General features: G+C 52.2%; 1 protein-coding gene across 7 annotated transcripts in view; it reads right to left on the bottom strand.

The window, feature by feature from the left end:
* The window catches only part of TBC1D22A (TBC1 domain family member 22A), a 384,809-nt gene that overhangs the window by 134,717 nt on the left and 233,508 nt on the right, over positions 1 to 16,584 (bottom strand). For 6 of the 7 annotated variants that reach the window (XM_032261505.1, XM_032261506.1, XM_032261502.1 and 3 more), the window contains one exon: positions 4,466 to 4,593. In XM_032261505.1, the coding sequence (XP_032117396.1) occupies positions 4,466 to 4,593 (128 nt within the window). Of the gene's footprint in view, positions 1 to 1,624; positions 1,631 to 4,465; positions 4,594 to 16,584 lie in introns of all 7 variants that reach the window. The other variant, XM_032261507.1, reaches the window with a different exon arrangement.

Below are 16,584 nucleotides of genomic sequence, written 5' to 3'. Positions count from 1 at the left end.
CATGTAGCCACCATCCTGTACTGAGGTGCAAGTTCACACTGGCCATGACGTGTGAGCTGACACGTATGTATGTACATGTCTCTACCTGTGTCTACGTATAGCTGCCATCGTGTACTGAGTGAGGTGTGAGTTCACACAGGCCATGCACATGTGAGCTGACACATGTATGTACATATCTCTGCCTGCATCCACATGTAGCCACCTGTACCCACCTCAGTGAGTGAAGCGTGAGTTCACAGAGGTGTCTCTGATTTTACTCCCGCCACATCGGTGGCTCTGAGGAGACGATCCTCCAGGTAACAGTGTCCCGTGTCCTGGATGCCCACAGCATCCTCTGCACAGGCTCTCTCCCTGCACCTTCACCTGCCTCACCCCTCCCTTCACTCAGGCTCCAGCTCGCACGTCCACAGAGAGGCTGTCCCCACTCCCTACCACTAAAAGCAGCCCCCGAAGCCCTCTGCCCCTTGAACGCGGCCCCCATGTTCATACCACCAGCGTCCCTGCCTCTGCTCCTTCCACACCAGGGGGACCCCAAAAGCGGGCTCAGCCCTGCTCCTGGGTTCCAGGCGTCTCCCTCCATACCCATCTGCGTGACTGGTTTTAAAATGCCACTTTCCTCTCATTCTTTACTCAGGAACGACCCCTGGCTTCCTGACATCATTGTCTGCAGCATCTGCGACTCGCTCGCACAGAGCCCTGCCTGCCACACGCGCATCCGGCCTCCATTCCTGATCTCCCACGAGAAGGTAAGCGCCGTGAGGACAGGGACGTCCCTGTCTGGTGTCCCGGGTCTCCCCAGTCCCAGCATGGCGTAGCGCACAGCAGGCTCTCGACGCTTGCTTCTGGAATAAATATTCACGTCGAGGGAGGAACGAAGCTGCCGATCAGAGACGGAGACAGGCAGCGCCCAGCCACGCAGTTCCCCAGGGAGCTGTCCAAGGTGCCTGCTGGCCAGACCTTCCAACCCATTCTCAAGTGGCAGCTACAGAGCCTGTTCCAGCTTCACCCCCTATTCCTGACCTTTAACATTACAAGTTATTTCTGAATTAATGAAAGAAGAGAACACGTGCTCATCAATATCAGGCCCACCTGCCTCCTCAGAGCAACTGATTACTGGTACACTCTCCCTCGTGGCTGACGCCTGGCCTCATACAACAGAGGTCACACACGTGGCCTTGGGACACTGCTGGAGGAGCGACGCTGGGAAAGTTCATACGAGCAAGGCATCCGTGCTCTGAAGGCTGAGGAGCTGCCGGGACATTCCTGCCCTTGATGTACCTCTGACCTTAGCAAACTGCCACTCTCAGAGAACAAGATTCTGCTTGCCTGGAGCCCAGGCAGCCAGCGGGTTCAGCAGAGCCCACGGCCACCCTACCTCCAAAGGGGTCATCCCACATGGGAGCAAGGCGGCAGCTTGTAGCCAGCACCCAGGAGCTAGGGCCATGGTGAGGGGGTGCCATAGGGAATCCTCATGGAGGCAAGCTGCCCCAAACCATCCGCAGCACGAACTAGGCACTGCATCCTCAGACCCAGGAGCCGCCCAGCTCAGCACCAACTACTCAAAGCATAGCCTGTGCCCCAGCAGTGAGGCCTGAAGCACCCATCTGGTCATATTCCTGGCAACTTCACACTGCTTTTCTTCATGGACTGTGCAGCAAAGCCCCACATGACGATGGAAGGATGTATGTCCAATACATCGAGGACATATGTCCACCGTGTTGAAGAAGAGGCTCCAGAGCAGAGCCGTGAGGGTTGGGGACAGGGAAATGGAACAAGAGCGCCTGGCTGAATAAGTGGCAACAAGGAATGTAAAAGTGGACCCAGTCAGCTCTCCAGCTGCCAACCAACAGCAAAGGAAAGAAGCCCAGAGATCTCTGTCTTGCTGAAGGCAGGAGACATCCAGAGATCTGAGAGTAGGGTATGGTCGTAGACAGCTGGGTGCATCTTTGCTGCTGTCCAAAATGGGGGCAAAAAGGAAAGCTGGCATCCATGTTTGACAGAGGACCCAAACTGGCTCTCACAGCCTAGGGTTCTTCCAGGAGCTGGGACTGCCTCCCCACGGCCACTTCAGGCATCCATGAGGGGGCATGCAACCCCCAGGGTGAAGGGTCATTTTCTCCCGTCTGGGCTATCTCTGCATAACTGGCTCTTCTTCCATGCCTTTTGTCACGCTCACCACAATGCACCCCCTTCATTTCTGTATACCATCTCGTTCAGGACCTGGGACAGCGTCAGTGCTTATAAACTTCCTTTTGGCGACACGTGTCCCGAGAGGATTTTAAGCTTCCTCGTAAGGGGTTAAGGAGTAACTGAAACCTGTAATGGCTCAGCTAATAAACACCCCAGTTTAGGGGAGACTAATCACCCGGTTGCTTTCCTATGATTACTATGTATTTTCACTGCCAAAAGATGCAATACAATTTCATGGTTACTTGGCCCTGTAAAATAGAAGTACCCCAATTTTTAAGATATGAAGAGGTTTATAACCAGGGCACTGTCAGTTCAAGAATGAGTCCCTGGTACAAATGAGTCAATTCATGACAAGATTTAATTTCAAGAAAATTAACTCAATAAAGATGCCACAATTGTGCTTAAAGTTTTAATACCTATTAGGAGTTTTCGGGACGCGGTGCAGAACACGGGCAAGCCGATCCATCTTTTGGCTCCTCAAAAATGCGACTGACTTATAATACCTAATTTGTTCGTAATGGGGACAGTATTACAAGGAACTCTGTGTTTAATGAGGGAGGTCTGGGCCTCAAACAGCCTAACCAATCACAAAAATGGAGAGCATTAGCAATTTACAGGATATTAAGTTTTGTTTCCTGTAATATTATGGAGAGCCGATTAATAGCACTAAACTGACAGTTACTTTAACCAGACAGCCCAAGGTAAGGCTTTATGTCCCGGCAGATGCTGCTGGCCAGAAATTCTGTAGCTGCCAAACACTTAGAAGAGCAAAACCCAAGTGGGGAACTTCAATGACAGTCTGCTGACTGGTGATCATCTCCGTGGTGAGATCACTGGACCACACGAGCGGCACAAAGGAAAAGCAAAAGTCAAAACACAGGACTTCAGATCATGAAACACACACCCACCAAGGGGCACACTGGCCAGCAGCCGGTGCCAGGGGCAAAGCTTTGGGGCATCGTTCTAGATGACTCATACCAAGTCAGGCTCAGAAGAAGAGACCGGAGAGCATGGAGGCCCAGGAGGCGCCCAGACCTGCAGGAAGAACGCATCCAGCCTGAGGCCCTGTGGGGAGGGGCTGGTCAGAAAGACCCCCAGGCCCTCCCTAGCTGCTCTGGGACCAACGCAGTGCTTGGGACCTATTCGGACTTAGAAAAAGCCAGCCGCCTAGAGCTCCCCTTTATAGAAATCCCCGCCCCCAGCATCAGCCTCCAGGGGCGGCCGGCCCCCTGCAAAGCCGGAACACACAGCCCATGAAAGGCTGTGCTCACTGCAGTAGAAAGCCTGGCTCTTGAGGTGTCGGGATGAAAACCACCCATATGCATCTCTCTTTAGCACTCTGTAGAGATTTGATTCCTAATCCCACATAATGGTGCCTGCTGTTTGTAACTGACGATGAAAGGCTTGCGCATAAACCCCCCCCCCACAGCACCGCCTCCACTTCAGCAAACATCTCCAACAAAATGAAAAGGTGCTAGAATAAGTGACAGGACACTCAAGGGAACAGAGGTGGCTTCTTCCAGAAAACTCAATCTCCTCAAGAACTGAATTTCATCAGAACTGGTAAAGAGTACAAAATTTCATGCTGCACTGAATCTGTGATTTTAAAAAATATTTATTATACACAACTCAAAGTATAGACAAGGTGTGAGTCCCGAGCGTGAGTTTTTTGGCAGAAGTAGCTCAAACTCACAGCAGTCACCAGCACCCCGCGCATGCGCCGAGCACACTGCTCAGAACGTAACTTGCCAGCGAGCACATTGCCATGCAGGCAAAATGAAACTCAGCCACAAAGAGAACGGCCTGAAGTTCTTTTCCCTGTTTTACATCATTCATTCATTCATTCATTCATTCATTCATTCATTTATTTGAGACGGATTCTCGCTCTGTCTCCAGGCTGGAGTGCAATGGCACGATCTTGGGCCGCCCAGGTTCCAGAGATGCTCATGCCTTGGCCTCTGAGTAGCTAAGACTACAGGTGATTTTTTTGTATTTTTTGTATTTTTAATAGAGACAGGGTTTTGCCATTTGCCCATGATTGGTCTCGAACTCCTGAGCTTGGGCAATCCACCTGCCTCAGCCTTCCAAAGGGCTAGGATTTACAGGTGTGAGCCACCGTGCCTGGCCAGCAGCATTCTTTCTACAGATCAGATTTCAATGGAGAGAGTGCCCTGAAAGCAAAACCAAATGCAGCACGCAGGCCAGGGCAGAAGGCGACAGGAAACGGCCGGGCTCCCGGCACCCACGGCGGGGAGGGGCGCGAAGCGGAGCTCACCTGGTAGGTGTCCCAGAGGCGGACGGTGCAGTGCAGGGGCAGCTCCCTCATGAGCAGGTTGTTCATCCAGCGGAAGGCAAACTGCAGGTATCTCACCTCGTGCTGGTCCAGGTGCCGGTGCACTTGCTCTGCACGAAACAAACACAGGCCCCGAGGCTGTCAGGGGAGCCCTCTGGAGGCACTGACACCCAGTTCACTGTGCCTCCAAGGCCCTGCACCCGCCTCAGAAGCCCACTTCGACAGGGAATCCCAAGTGGCAACCCCTGAGGAGCAAAGAATGCAATCTATTAATGAGAGACGACAGCGCTCCCTTCCTAGAGGAGAGGGAAAGATGGCGGCGCTGCCCACGTGATGATTATAATCACGGCCAGGTTCGGGCGCTTCATGCCCTAACACCCAGGAAGATGGGGGGGGGCCGGGTCAGGGTGTCCACAGATAGGTGCTCTTTCCCCTATTCCACAGAAGCTCCACAGACCCAAGCTGGTGTCCCAGAGGGACTTAAAGACACAGAGGAGATAAGCTTGCCTGCTCCCCGAGAGGGGCCCAATCTTGTCCAGGGAAATGCTCCACCTGTGCCTGGACCCAGCATTTGAGTGGGTGGGTGGGACAGAGGGTGGCGGGCCAGGCGGACGACACCCCTGCATTCCAGGATGGGGACACGCCTGAAGACCGCTGCACCTCTGGAAAGAGCCAGGCTTTCCCAAGCATCACTCCCAGAAGCCACGTGTGCTCCCGTCGTTCAGCTGTGGTGGCGGCAGCCCTGCAGCCTGAGCTCCGGCCCTGCACTCCCTGCCTCACCCACTGCTGAGTCCTGGAGCTGTCACTCCCGGAAGGAAAATCCCGGTGATCATGGTGCCTATGCTCCTCTTTCCAAGGTTCTGCCCGTGAAGTCCTACTCTAAAGAGCCTAGAAGAACGGATGCTCCTTTATACAAACAAATCATAATTGCTGATGATTGCCAAATTGAGCCAGATTGTGGGTCCTTGATTTTTAAAACACAGGTGCACCCCAGGGCTGCTGACAGCCCTCTTGCTGAGCTCACTTCCTTACCCCTGCTTCCAAGTTACACCTTCCTTCTCTCCACACTTACCTCACCCTGGCTTGCCCTGAGAAAAGATCCTATAAAACTTCACAGGGATCTCCATTCAATCCCTCAAAGAAAGTTCTAGAAATGACAAACAAATACCAGAGAAAAGCTAGTGTGCTGTGGACTGGTTTGTTTCACTCAAGTCCCTGGTAAGTTGCAATATTTCAGCAACAAGTGAGAAGCAGGGTGAAGAGGCATAGCAGGGTCCATCAGCAACGCCCTGAACCTGAAGGGCCAGGAGCTCTGCCAAGACACACTAATGTCCGCCTGGACATCAGGGCCGTGGGACTGGGAGCTGCCGTCCCTTAAGGACAGGGGCTGGTTTCCAAGAAGGCTACGCTAGGCTGGCCCTGGGAAAACACAGGCAGCTCTTTTCCCCACGATAGGACCCTGTTGTAACCGGAGCTGGTCCCTTCACTGTCTCTGTCTTCACTGTCCCCCTCCTCCCCTAAACCTCTGCTGTCCTCGGAGCAAGCACGCTGGGCAGGACTCCCGTGGGGCTGGGTGTCAGGGATGTCTGCAGGGTGAGGCCCTGGTTCACACTTTGGGGTAGATGCAGCAACACACACTCTACTCCCACAGGATGGTGAATAATTAACTGTGGAGACTGCAGAACTGGGCGGAGCAGAACAGCAAACGCTCCCCTCGGCCCCAGGGGCAAGCCTGGGAGGAAGTCACAAGGGAGGCTGGACTGTCTTGCCACAACCCCACAGGACTGCCCACCAGAAGGCCGCCTGGACCCACAGGCACCCATACACCCACGACTGCGTGCTGCCTTTGCAGTGGCAAACGTGAGCACCAGGGCTCCGGGCCCTGCAGAGAACAGGTACGAGCTGGCCACGCAGGCCGGGCAAGCAGGTGGAGGTGGGGTCTCCGGCAGCGGGCAGCCTGCACCGCGGTTCCTCCAGCTGGCACCTGCTCACCGCAGATACTCAGCTGCTACCACAGGGGGTTGGTCTGCTCTTTGCTCTATGAAAAGGCGTGGCACACACCACACAAACACGGCCATAGATGTCCGCATTTCTTCATTAGCAAGCCCACCGGTCTCCCCTGCCCCCGACAGAGCTTCGAGGTGGAATATTTTGGTGGATGACCGGCTGGGAACGCTGGTGCCTGATGTGACTCAGAGAACCTGAAGCTTCAGTGCTAGAGTGGGCTGCAAGCAGAGAGGGTCACACGCGAGCAGCAAGGACAGCTGACTGTGAGCGACTGAAAATGTTATTTGTGTATTAAAACCAAAACCAACACACAATACGCCATAAAGTCAATTCTCATCATTAGTTGTTTGTACAAAATCTACTATTTCAATGAGACGTCATCTTTGCACTGGGCCTATTCGAGCTCCATCGCCCAAGGCCCCCAGCAAGTAGGCCAGGATTGCATCCCCTGCCTTGGAGCACTTCCAAAAGGGGCTGGGCGAAAAACACTGGAGGAGCCAGGGCCAGAGCTGGCTGGGGCACAGGAAACGCGTGGGCCCACTCTGGGGGTGGGGAGGGCCTGGCCCCAGGGTGCAGTGGGCTTGGCAGTGAGCCGAGGCAGTACCAAATAGGGCTGGACACCATCATGTCTTCATCTTCCTCCTCCCCCTCCTCCTCCTCGTCATTGCCTCAGGAGCTGTTAAACACAGATTCTCATCTCAACTCTACATCGGACTCTTCCAGGTGGGATGTGAGAGGCTCCAGAGAAGATGCTGCCATGCTGGTCAGACCTGTGCACTGGGACCTCCTCAGAGGGCAGGTCACACAGACATGGCACCACGCAGGCCCACGGGCACAGGAAGGAGGGTCCCAGTGGCTCATATGGGACACCACGCCCGGAGCTCCACACCAAGGAAGGAAGGAAGGGAGGGAGGGACGGAGGGACGGAGGGTGGGGGCACCGCAGCGCAGGTCCAGAGGCGGCACCAGCTCGTGGTTCACTTAACAGCTTCCTTCTCGTCAGCTGGCGCTTTATTAAAGACATTTGTTTTTTAAATAAAACTAACTTCACTACCAAGAAATGGCTCCCACAGTCTCTAAGTAAAGGGTAGTGTGGCGAGCAGAGGGAACAGAGCAGGGCTACCTGGGGGCCCTGAGGCCGCAGCCCCAGCAGGATTTAATCTCACAGCTGCTCATCCCCCAGGGGACGAGCAAAAGGGGGTGCCAGGCGGTGTCTTAGGATCCACACAAATGGCCCACAGAAGGAAGTCAGAGTGCCTGAGAAAGGCGCCAGACTCCTCAGCCTTCACTGCTGTCCTCCCCTCAAACACTGTGCCTCCTGCGGTGGCACAAGGTGACCAACAACACCCACGCCACCACGAAGGCTTCCCCGTGCCTCGGGCTCAGCCTCACGGCAGGCTTCCAACAGGGCACCTGTCTCTGCCCAGTGCCAGGCTACCCGGACATCAAAACTCCTAGATGCTTCCAGAATCACCCCACATGGGGAGCCTTCCCCTCTTCTTGGTTCTATGCCCACCTCTATGGAAGCATTCATCACAAAAAGGGCGTAAGTGCTTAGGGTCCCTGCCCACCCTGGGGTGTGAGCTGGTCAGGTGTGGGTCCAGGTCTGTGTCACCTTTGTTTCCCGGCCCCCAGAGCACACCGTGAGAGTCCGTGAGTGTCTGTCGGGTGACTGTGATGAATGAATGACTGGATGTATGAGTGCAGGGAGCAAACAGGTGACTGGAAGATGGACACAGTCCCAGCTTGACCCTCCTCCTCCTCTACTTCTGTTTCTCAACACGGCAACCGTGGGGAGTTCTCCAGCAACAAACGCCCAGAAAGGTATGTTGTTTTCAAAGAACTTACAGAATCATTTCCAACTTGAAGTTAATCTGTGGCTACAAAACTAAACCAACAGAAAGTTCTAGGAGACCCTGAGGGGGCTCCGCCGTCCAGGCCTGACCTCTGCCCATGCCCCTCGGAGGGCAGAAGTCCACCCGAGCTGCTACCAGCCTCAGCTGCCTCCAGCGCACTGACACGGGGCATGCAGATTACTGTGGAATTCAAGTCTGATAAACACTTCAAGCCAGCCATTTAGAAAATGACTACATTTACTCAACAAGGCCCTTTGCACAGAAAAAAGAAGAATGAGCTTCCATGAATATGCAGTTGGCTACCTGGGGAAGAACAGCCACAACAACAGTGACATGGCCAGAGGAAAAACCACTCCTGAAACAGAGCACCCGAGGAAGGAGGGGCCACGCAGGGCGGCCGGGACAGCAGTGTGACAGCAGCGTGACAGCAGCGCTCCGGGGCAGGTGCCTGGCCTGGCAGGTGGGCCTGCTTTCGCTGGCCTCTCCCGGCCCACAGTTCTGTGTGGGCATCTGGGCTGCAGCAAGTGGGTGCCACCTTGCACTGGCGTGAGTGAGGCTCTCCAGTGGAGACATGCTGAGGTCAGCAGCCTGGGGTCCCCTGGATGGATGTCCCATGCGCTCCAGAATCAAGCCGGCTTGGCCAGGCTGTGTTGGTCACCCAGCAGACCACTTGCTATGAAGCACCTTGCCATGGCAACCGTGGTCTCCTGCTGTGACACACGGCCACACCACGCATCCCTGTCTGGCCACTGCTCTGAAGGTGCTTGAGTGCTGCCAGGGCAGGGCCCCAGTGTACCAAGGCCGCAGTGTGACAGTCACAGAATAATAACCAGGACACAGGTGCAGAGCCTACATCTTATAAAGGAGGCTTCAAGCGAGCGACTGACACGGTTACAGAGCCTCAGTTCTTCCCTGTGGATGTGTGTTCCCATCCGCTCGCTCTCCTCACTCCAGGCACCAATACAGTGAGAACCAAGCCTGGTGTGTGATGAGGCCTCTCAACCAAGCACTCACGGGGCCAGGCCCTTGACCTGGCCTAGGGGACCCAGTGTGAGTGGGACTTGCCAGAGGGTCTTATCCATTAGACAGACACTTCCTCCAGGGCAGGGACTTTGCCCAGGCCCAGAGACCGGCACCAAGGCAGGCCATGGCCCATCCTGCGTGAGGCATGCAGGGCACACACTTGTTCACCGGGCAGCCTGGTGCCCAGGGTAGCCTCTGCCATGGATAAGGATGAGGTGAACGCTGGGAAGGTGAGCCCTGCAGAGTCACACGCAGAAGAGGAGCTTCGGCTCACCAGACCGACTGGTCCCTGACCCACCCACAGCAGCAGCCCACCTGTGCAGGGGTTTGGCATGTCCCCACCCGGGAAAACAGACTGTTCTACCATGGGCCTGGGAGGCAGACGACGTTTTCCTAACACAAACCGGCAAGAAGCAGGTTTGAAAAATTAAACACACATTAATATTTCCGGAACACCTGTCACTGTAGTAACTAAACAGTAAAATTTAACCCTTCCTGCCCTGCTTGCAGGGACTTAGGGTGGAGGCATGGAGGCCACCAATCCCTCAGCCTCTCCCTAAGGGATGCTGCCTTGAGGAGAAGGAGCCCGTTCTGGCCGGAGCACAACAGCGAGCTGACCTGCACCGAATCCACTGGACAGGGGGCCACACACCTCACGCCCTGACCCTGGGGCCCCTGGCCCCTTACGTGCGAGGTGAGGCAGGTGAGGGACCTGTCTAAAGGTGCACATAAGGATGCAGCCGGGCCAAGACGGGCCTGAGGGCTGTCCCCCTCTGTCCCCTTGAAATGACCCACACCGCCAGAGCAAAGCATGGGCCCACCCTTGTGTCTCTGGGCACCTGCACCCTGGGCACAGTCACCCACCCTCCTCACGGCAAAGCCCAGTACATCTGCAAGAGCTCCCAGTCATGAGGAATTACCAGAAACCTGGGCACAGTGTCAACCTCACAAGGGCATAGGCAAGGCCTTTCCAGGACGACAGGCTCCTTGTTCATTGGTTCCTTAAGGAAAGACTTACCAGAGACCTCCACACCCCAGGGCTGCCTCTGAGAGCAAAGCTACAGGGAAGATAAGTCCTGTTTCTGCCCGCCGGGAACTCAGGAGCTTGTGGGAAACAGAAAAGGCAATGCAGCCTCGAGGCACAAAGCCTTGCACTGCACCCGAATTACAAGCTCTCAGTGTCCCGAGGGCCTGGCCTTCTGCCGGACACAGGACCCTGAAACCCACGCCCACCCAGAGGTGACAGCAGCCACAGGAGGAGACCACGGTGGCCACAGCAAGATGCTCCATGGCAAGTGCTCTGCTGGGTCACCCAACACAGCCTGGCTAAGCTGGCTTGATTCTGGAGCCCATGGGACATCCATCCAGAATGCACTGGGGAGTGTCCTTTTTCACACGGAAGTGGTCACTTCCCACGATTCCATGGCTTCTCTGGCAGCGGGTCATGACGAGTGTGAACGTGGCCAGCCAGCGCCTCACACCCCGTGACGTGCATCCTCCCATCTGGGCCCAGTGAAGGATGGGCTGCTAAACTCCAGGCATTACTTCCAATCTATACACATCAGAGCTGCAAATGTACATGCCGAAAGGATTCATCTTTCTTATTTTATAAGTAATTGCGAGCAGATGCTCTTTCACTGATAAAGGTAATTTGGTTGGCAATAATTCTGAATTTGAAATTTCCATTTCACTGGAAATAAGAGTATACATACAATGAATGGGCAGGCAGATGTACTTACTGTCATATTTCAGGCTGAAAAGGGTTTTTCATAAAGCCCTTATGTGGCAGGGCAAGGCAATGTTACTGTCGAGTCACCAGGAAGAGATGTGTCATATTGGGAAGCCAGAGAAACCACCACAATATTTGTTGAACACTTTTCTCAGCACTTTAAACAGCAGATACACAGACCAGCTGAAACATCTTGTCTTCTTGATTAAAAATAAAAATAAATTATGCAAACACGCTGTGTCCCAGGATTTATGCTAAAAAGGAAAAAGCATGTATCCCATTGACTTGGCATAAAAAACATGCTGTTTATGCAGGACCAGACACGACTCAGATTTACCGCCCGAAGAGGAGCGTAATTGCTTGCACTTAGACACCTACAAAGAAAACCTTTCACCCCCTGCACCAAGCCGAGGACACGAATACATCACGAGTTGGCTGGGAGGGGCATGAACAGGCTTTGATTGGGGGGGAAGATTTCAGTTCTCTAATCAGTTAAAAAGATAAAAAAGAACAACAGCAAGAGCCACTGTCAGTGAGCACAGGCCCCTCCACACCAAGAAGCCCCTCGCCCTCAGCCCACCCTCCTTTCTCAGTTGCAGAGTTTGGTTTATGTCACCAACAGCTAAAAAAGCCAGCTCCCAAACCGGCAGGGTCCAGTCACGCTCACCAGCCAGAACACCAAGGGCCGCTCACTGCCAAGGGCGGGCAGGAGGAGGGAAGGGCTGAGACCAAGGATGAGCAGCAGCCCCGGCCCAGCCCACTCCGGGGGTCGGGGGTTGGGGAGCAAGGAAGCCATGTGGGGCTGACAGCTCAAGACAGCACAGGCCCAGGGCTGCACTGTGGCTACTCACCGAGGCCTCGGACGCGACAGAGGGTCTCACCCAGAAGGGGACAGGGGAGAGAGATGGAGCTGAAGAAAGAGAGCAGAATCCCGTACCCACGACTCCACTTTCCCAGCATGGGACACTCACTGGCAAATTCCTGCAGGCAAACAGGCAGGGCTCCCGACATCCCCGCTCCAGGAGTGGCAGCTAGGAGGCCCCAGTCAAGATCCACGCTGCCCGCAGGTCTTCTTCAGGCAGCAGACGAGTCTGGGCTGGACACTAGTGGGCACATTAAGGCCTGAGGTTGTAGAGGGAGGTGAGCTCCATCCCATGGCCCCCATTCAGTCATCTGGCCTACACAATGAACTGCAAGAGAAACCCCGGGCACCAAGCTCTGAGGGGCTTTCTTGTTGGTGAACACATTGCTATGGCAGGGGAGTTAGTGCCCTGGCCCCATGGGGAGGCGTACAGAAGCTCTGAGTCTCCGGGACCCTTGCAGATTTCACCCCATGCTTCTCTGCATTTGGCTGGTCCTCCCCACCTGTACATAAAACTGGAATCGCAACCACTGTGCTTTCTTGAGTTCCACGAGCCATTCTAAAGAATTATCGAACCTGAGCAAGTCATGGACACCAGTGAATTTATAGCCAGTTGGGCAGAGGTGCAGGTGGCCTGGGGACCACTGGGGTGTGGCTGGTGTCTGAAGCGAGGGTGGGCTTGTTAAGGGCTGAGCGCTTAGCTTACAGAGTCTGACACCAACACTGGGATGTTAGCGTCAGGATCATGCCATGGAGTCCCACATTTGGGGAAAAACAGAATGCTGCCAACAGCAAATGGCCCTGAGGGAGGGCTGAGATCCAACGAGACCACAAGGCAGAGGCCACACTGCGAACACATTCCCTGAAAATAACTTCTCCATCATTCATTTTAACATCAAGGTCGTGCCACACAACTGCTGTCTGCTCACACGCTCAACACAAGGTCGGGGTGAAGGCAGGTCGGACCCAAGACGCAGCTAAGCGTGCACAGGCAGGCGGGACAAGTGAATGCCGGTAGAACCCCAGAAACAGGTCACACCAGATGCATTCCTGGCCCGTGAGGGACAGGGGCTGAGGGACAGGGACACAACCACTCACTCCCAGAATCTCAGCGAACATGAGCTCGGAGTAAAATTAAGCCTCCTGGCAGGATGTAAAGAAATGGTGTTTATCTGACACCACAACACGCAATCTTTTCATCTCTAGAGAGGTATTGAGGTCTATTTCTTGACAGTAACATAATCTAAAATACAACTTCTTCTAGAGTTACATGGAATTGAAGGAACGAGGTATTAAATCATTTTCACTTCACAGATGTGCTCTGAGCTGCTCGGCAAACCCCTCCAAAACAGGGTCATTTTCATACGAGGAGGCTACAACAAATCTGATTTACTTCCTTTAAAAATGCAGATGGCAGAGCTGCTTCCCTGGGTGCCTGAAGCTGCAGGGGCCCCAGTGAACCCCAGTTCAACAGCTGCCCGGGGAAGAGGGGCAGGCGGGACAAGACAGTGGGAGCTGGAAGGCCGGCCTGGCCTCAGGCTCCGTCCCACCCCGCACTTCTGGAAGGCTCACCCAGTCTTCAGCTTGACTTTTTATTATAATAACCGTATCAACTAAAGAGCAGATTCTAATTTTGGTAAAGTCCAATTTATTTGTCCAATTTTTTTTTTTGCTTGTGCAGATTTTAATAGAAAACGAAGGCTTTTTGTTTTAACCCATCAGGGAAATGAGCTGAATGATCCCAGCCCCATTAAAGTTGACAAAGCTAAAGAAATAAAAACAATTCTTACACTTGTTTTCCAAACAAGTGAGCGAATTCGCTGGACCACAGAGGATTGCTGAGTGGGATACCGTGTCTCACAGACACGCGCCGCCCCCACGTGAGAACAAGGGTGAAGGTGAAGACCTTGCCCTGGGTCTTTTGCTGTGCCTTCTATGCACGTGTGGTTTGCTGGTTCTGTGTCTGAGGGTTTGGCCATTATTACAAGAAATCCTGTGTGCCTAGCTTAAGGTCACACAAAGACGTTCTATGCTTCCTTGCAGAAGTTTTATAACTTTAGGTTTATAACATAGATCTCTGAGTTACTTCACTTAGAATAATCTCCAACCCCATCCAGGCTAAGCAATGAGGAATCAAAGGCATAAGAATGATACAACGGACTTTGGGGACTCAGAAGAGGGGGATAAGGGGGTGAGGGATAAAAGACCAGGAATTAGGTCCAGTATATACTGCTCGGGAGATGGGTGCACCAAAATCTCACCAACCACCACTAAAGAACTCATGTAACCAAATGTTACCTGTTCCCCAAAAACCTGTAGAAATAAAAAGCTAGCCGGGCGCGGTGGCTCACGCCTGTAATCCCAGCACTTTGGGAGGCCGAGGCGGGTGGATCACCAGGTCAAGAGATCGAGACCATCCTGGTCAACATGGTGAAACCCCGTCTCTACTAAAAAAAATACAAAAAATTAGCTGGGCATGGTGGCGCGTGCCTGTAATCCCAGCTGCTCAGGAGGCTGAGGCAGGAGAATTGCCTGAACCCGGGGGGCGGAGGTTGCGGTGAGCCGCGAGCGCGCCACTTTACCCCACCGGTGGGGAAAAAAAAAGAGAACCTCCGTCTTAAAAAAAAAAAAAAAAAAAAGAAATAAAAAGTTAAAATAAAAATAAATTTTAAATAAATAAATAAATTTTAAAAAACATAGGTCTGGGGTTAATTTGAGGTAACTTTTTAACATGGCATAAAATTTGAATTCAAACTCCTTCCTCAGATGTGAGTTTTCATTTGCTCAATATATAAAACTATTATACGCATAACAAATAGATGCTTTTGCCACTGAATTTTTTTTTTTTTTTTTTAAGACAGAGTCTCTGTCTCCAGGCGCCAGGTTGGAGTGCAGCGGTGCAATCTCCACTCACTGTAACCTCTGCCTCCCGGGTTCAAGCAATTCTCCTGCCTCAGCCTCCTGAGTAGCTGGGACTACAGATGCCCACCACCACACCCAACTAATTTTTACATTTTTTAGTAGAGACGGGGTTTCACCATGTTGGCCAGGATGGTCTCGATCTCTTGACCTTGTGACCTGCCCGCCTCGGCCTCCCACAGTGCTGGGATTACAGGCGTGAGCCACTGCGCCCGGCCGCCACTGACTTTCTTTTGCACTTTTTGGAGATCACCGTGCATGTACACATGGCTCCATTTCTCAGCACTGTCTTCTATTCCATTGACGTCTTTCTCTATCCCAATGGCAACAATACTCCATCTTGATTACTGAAGTTTTATAATTCTTGATATCATAAAACTTGAACCAAATAAAGAAAACAGTGAACAAAGTCCTTCAACATTGTTCATCTTTTTCTGTGTTGTTTTAGCCATCCCAGGGATTCAGTATTCCCACACCAATTTAAAAATCAGCTAGTCCGTTTCCATAGAAAAGCATGTTGGGATCTTGCCTGCAATTGAATAGAATACATGATCAGTTTGGTGAAAACTGAATTTAATACTCTTGAGTCTTCTCAGCTCTGAACATGATCAGGTCGTCTTTGATTTCTCTCAGCACTGTTTTGTAGTTTTCAGTCTACAGGCCTATTACATATTTTGTCAGAGTATTTTCCCTAAATATCTCACATTTTGCTATTATAAATGGTAATGCTCATCCAATTTCAATTTCTCACTTCTCACTGTTAATTTATAACAACAAAATTTATTTTTGTATGCAGATTTCGTATACTGACACCTTGCTAAACTCATTCCTTCTAGTGGCTTTTTTGTAAATGCCATTAGACTTTCAAAAAGCTGATCATGTTGTCTGCAAAAGGAGAGAGTTTTACTCCTTCCTTTTGGGTCGAGATGTCACTTACATTTGTTGGTACCAATAAATGAATGTATCTTTTTGTCTGTTTCTGCCACCAGAATCTCCAGTGTACATATTGCATGGAAGCAGAGAAAAGGAACACTGTCCCACGTTTCTGACTTTGGGGGTCAAGTTTTCCATTTACACTCTTCCCTGTAATGACAGGTATAGGTTTAAACATTGAACATGCTCTTTATGAAGCTTCAAAAGTTGCTTTCTCTTCCTGTTTACTGAGAGTCCTTATTGGGAGTGGATATTGGATTGTGTCAAATGCTTTTTCTGCATATATAGAGATGATTTTATGGGTTTGTTCTTTTTAAATGTTAATAATAATAAATTACATTGACTGAAAATCTGCCTCACATTCTGGGATAAACCCTAAATCATCAGAATATGTTTTGTTGGATTTGATTTACTCAAATCTATTCAAGATCCTTACATCTACATTCATGACGGATATCAGTCTGCACTTTTCTACAGCAGTACCATGTGATCCCCTCCATGCACAGCCCCACTCAGTACCGTGCGATCCCCTCTAAGCACAGCCGTCTCCTCACGCACTCAGCACCGTGCAATCCCCTCTAAGCACAGCCGTCTCCTCACACCATTCCCTCTAAGTACTACGTCTCCTCATACACTCAGTGCTACACCATTCCCTCTAAGCACGGACATCTCCTCATACACTCAGTACTACACCATTCCCTCTGAGTACATCCGTCTCCTCATACACTCAGTACTACACCATTTCCTCTAAGTACTCCGTCTCCTCATACACT

The sequence above is a fragment of the Sapajus apella genome, unplaced genomic scaffold (genome assembly GCF_009761245.1).
Source record: "Sapajus apella isolate SASKATOON/1434 unplaced genomic scaffold, GSC_monkey_1.0 scaffold123, whole genome shotgun sequence".
NCBI classification, from domain to species: domain Eukaryota; kingdom Metazoa; phylum Chordata; class Mammalia; order Primates; family Cebidae; genus Sapajus; species Sapajus apella.
Note: the sequence above shows the minus strand (reverse complement) of the source record. Positions and strands in the feature narration are given on the sequence as shown.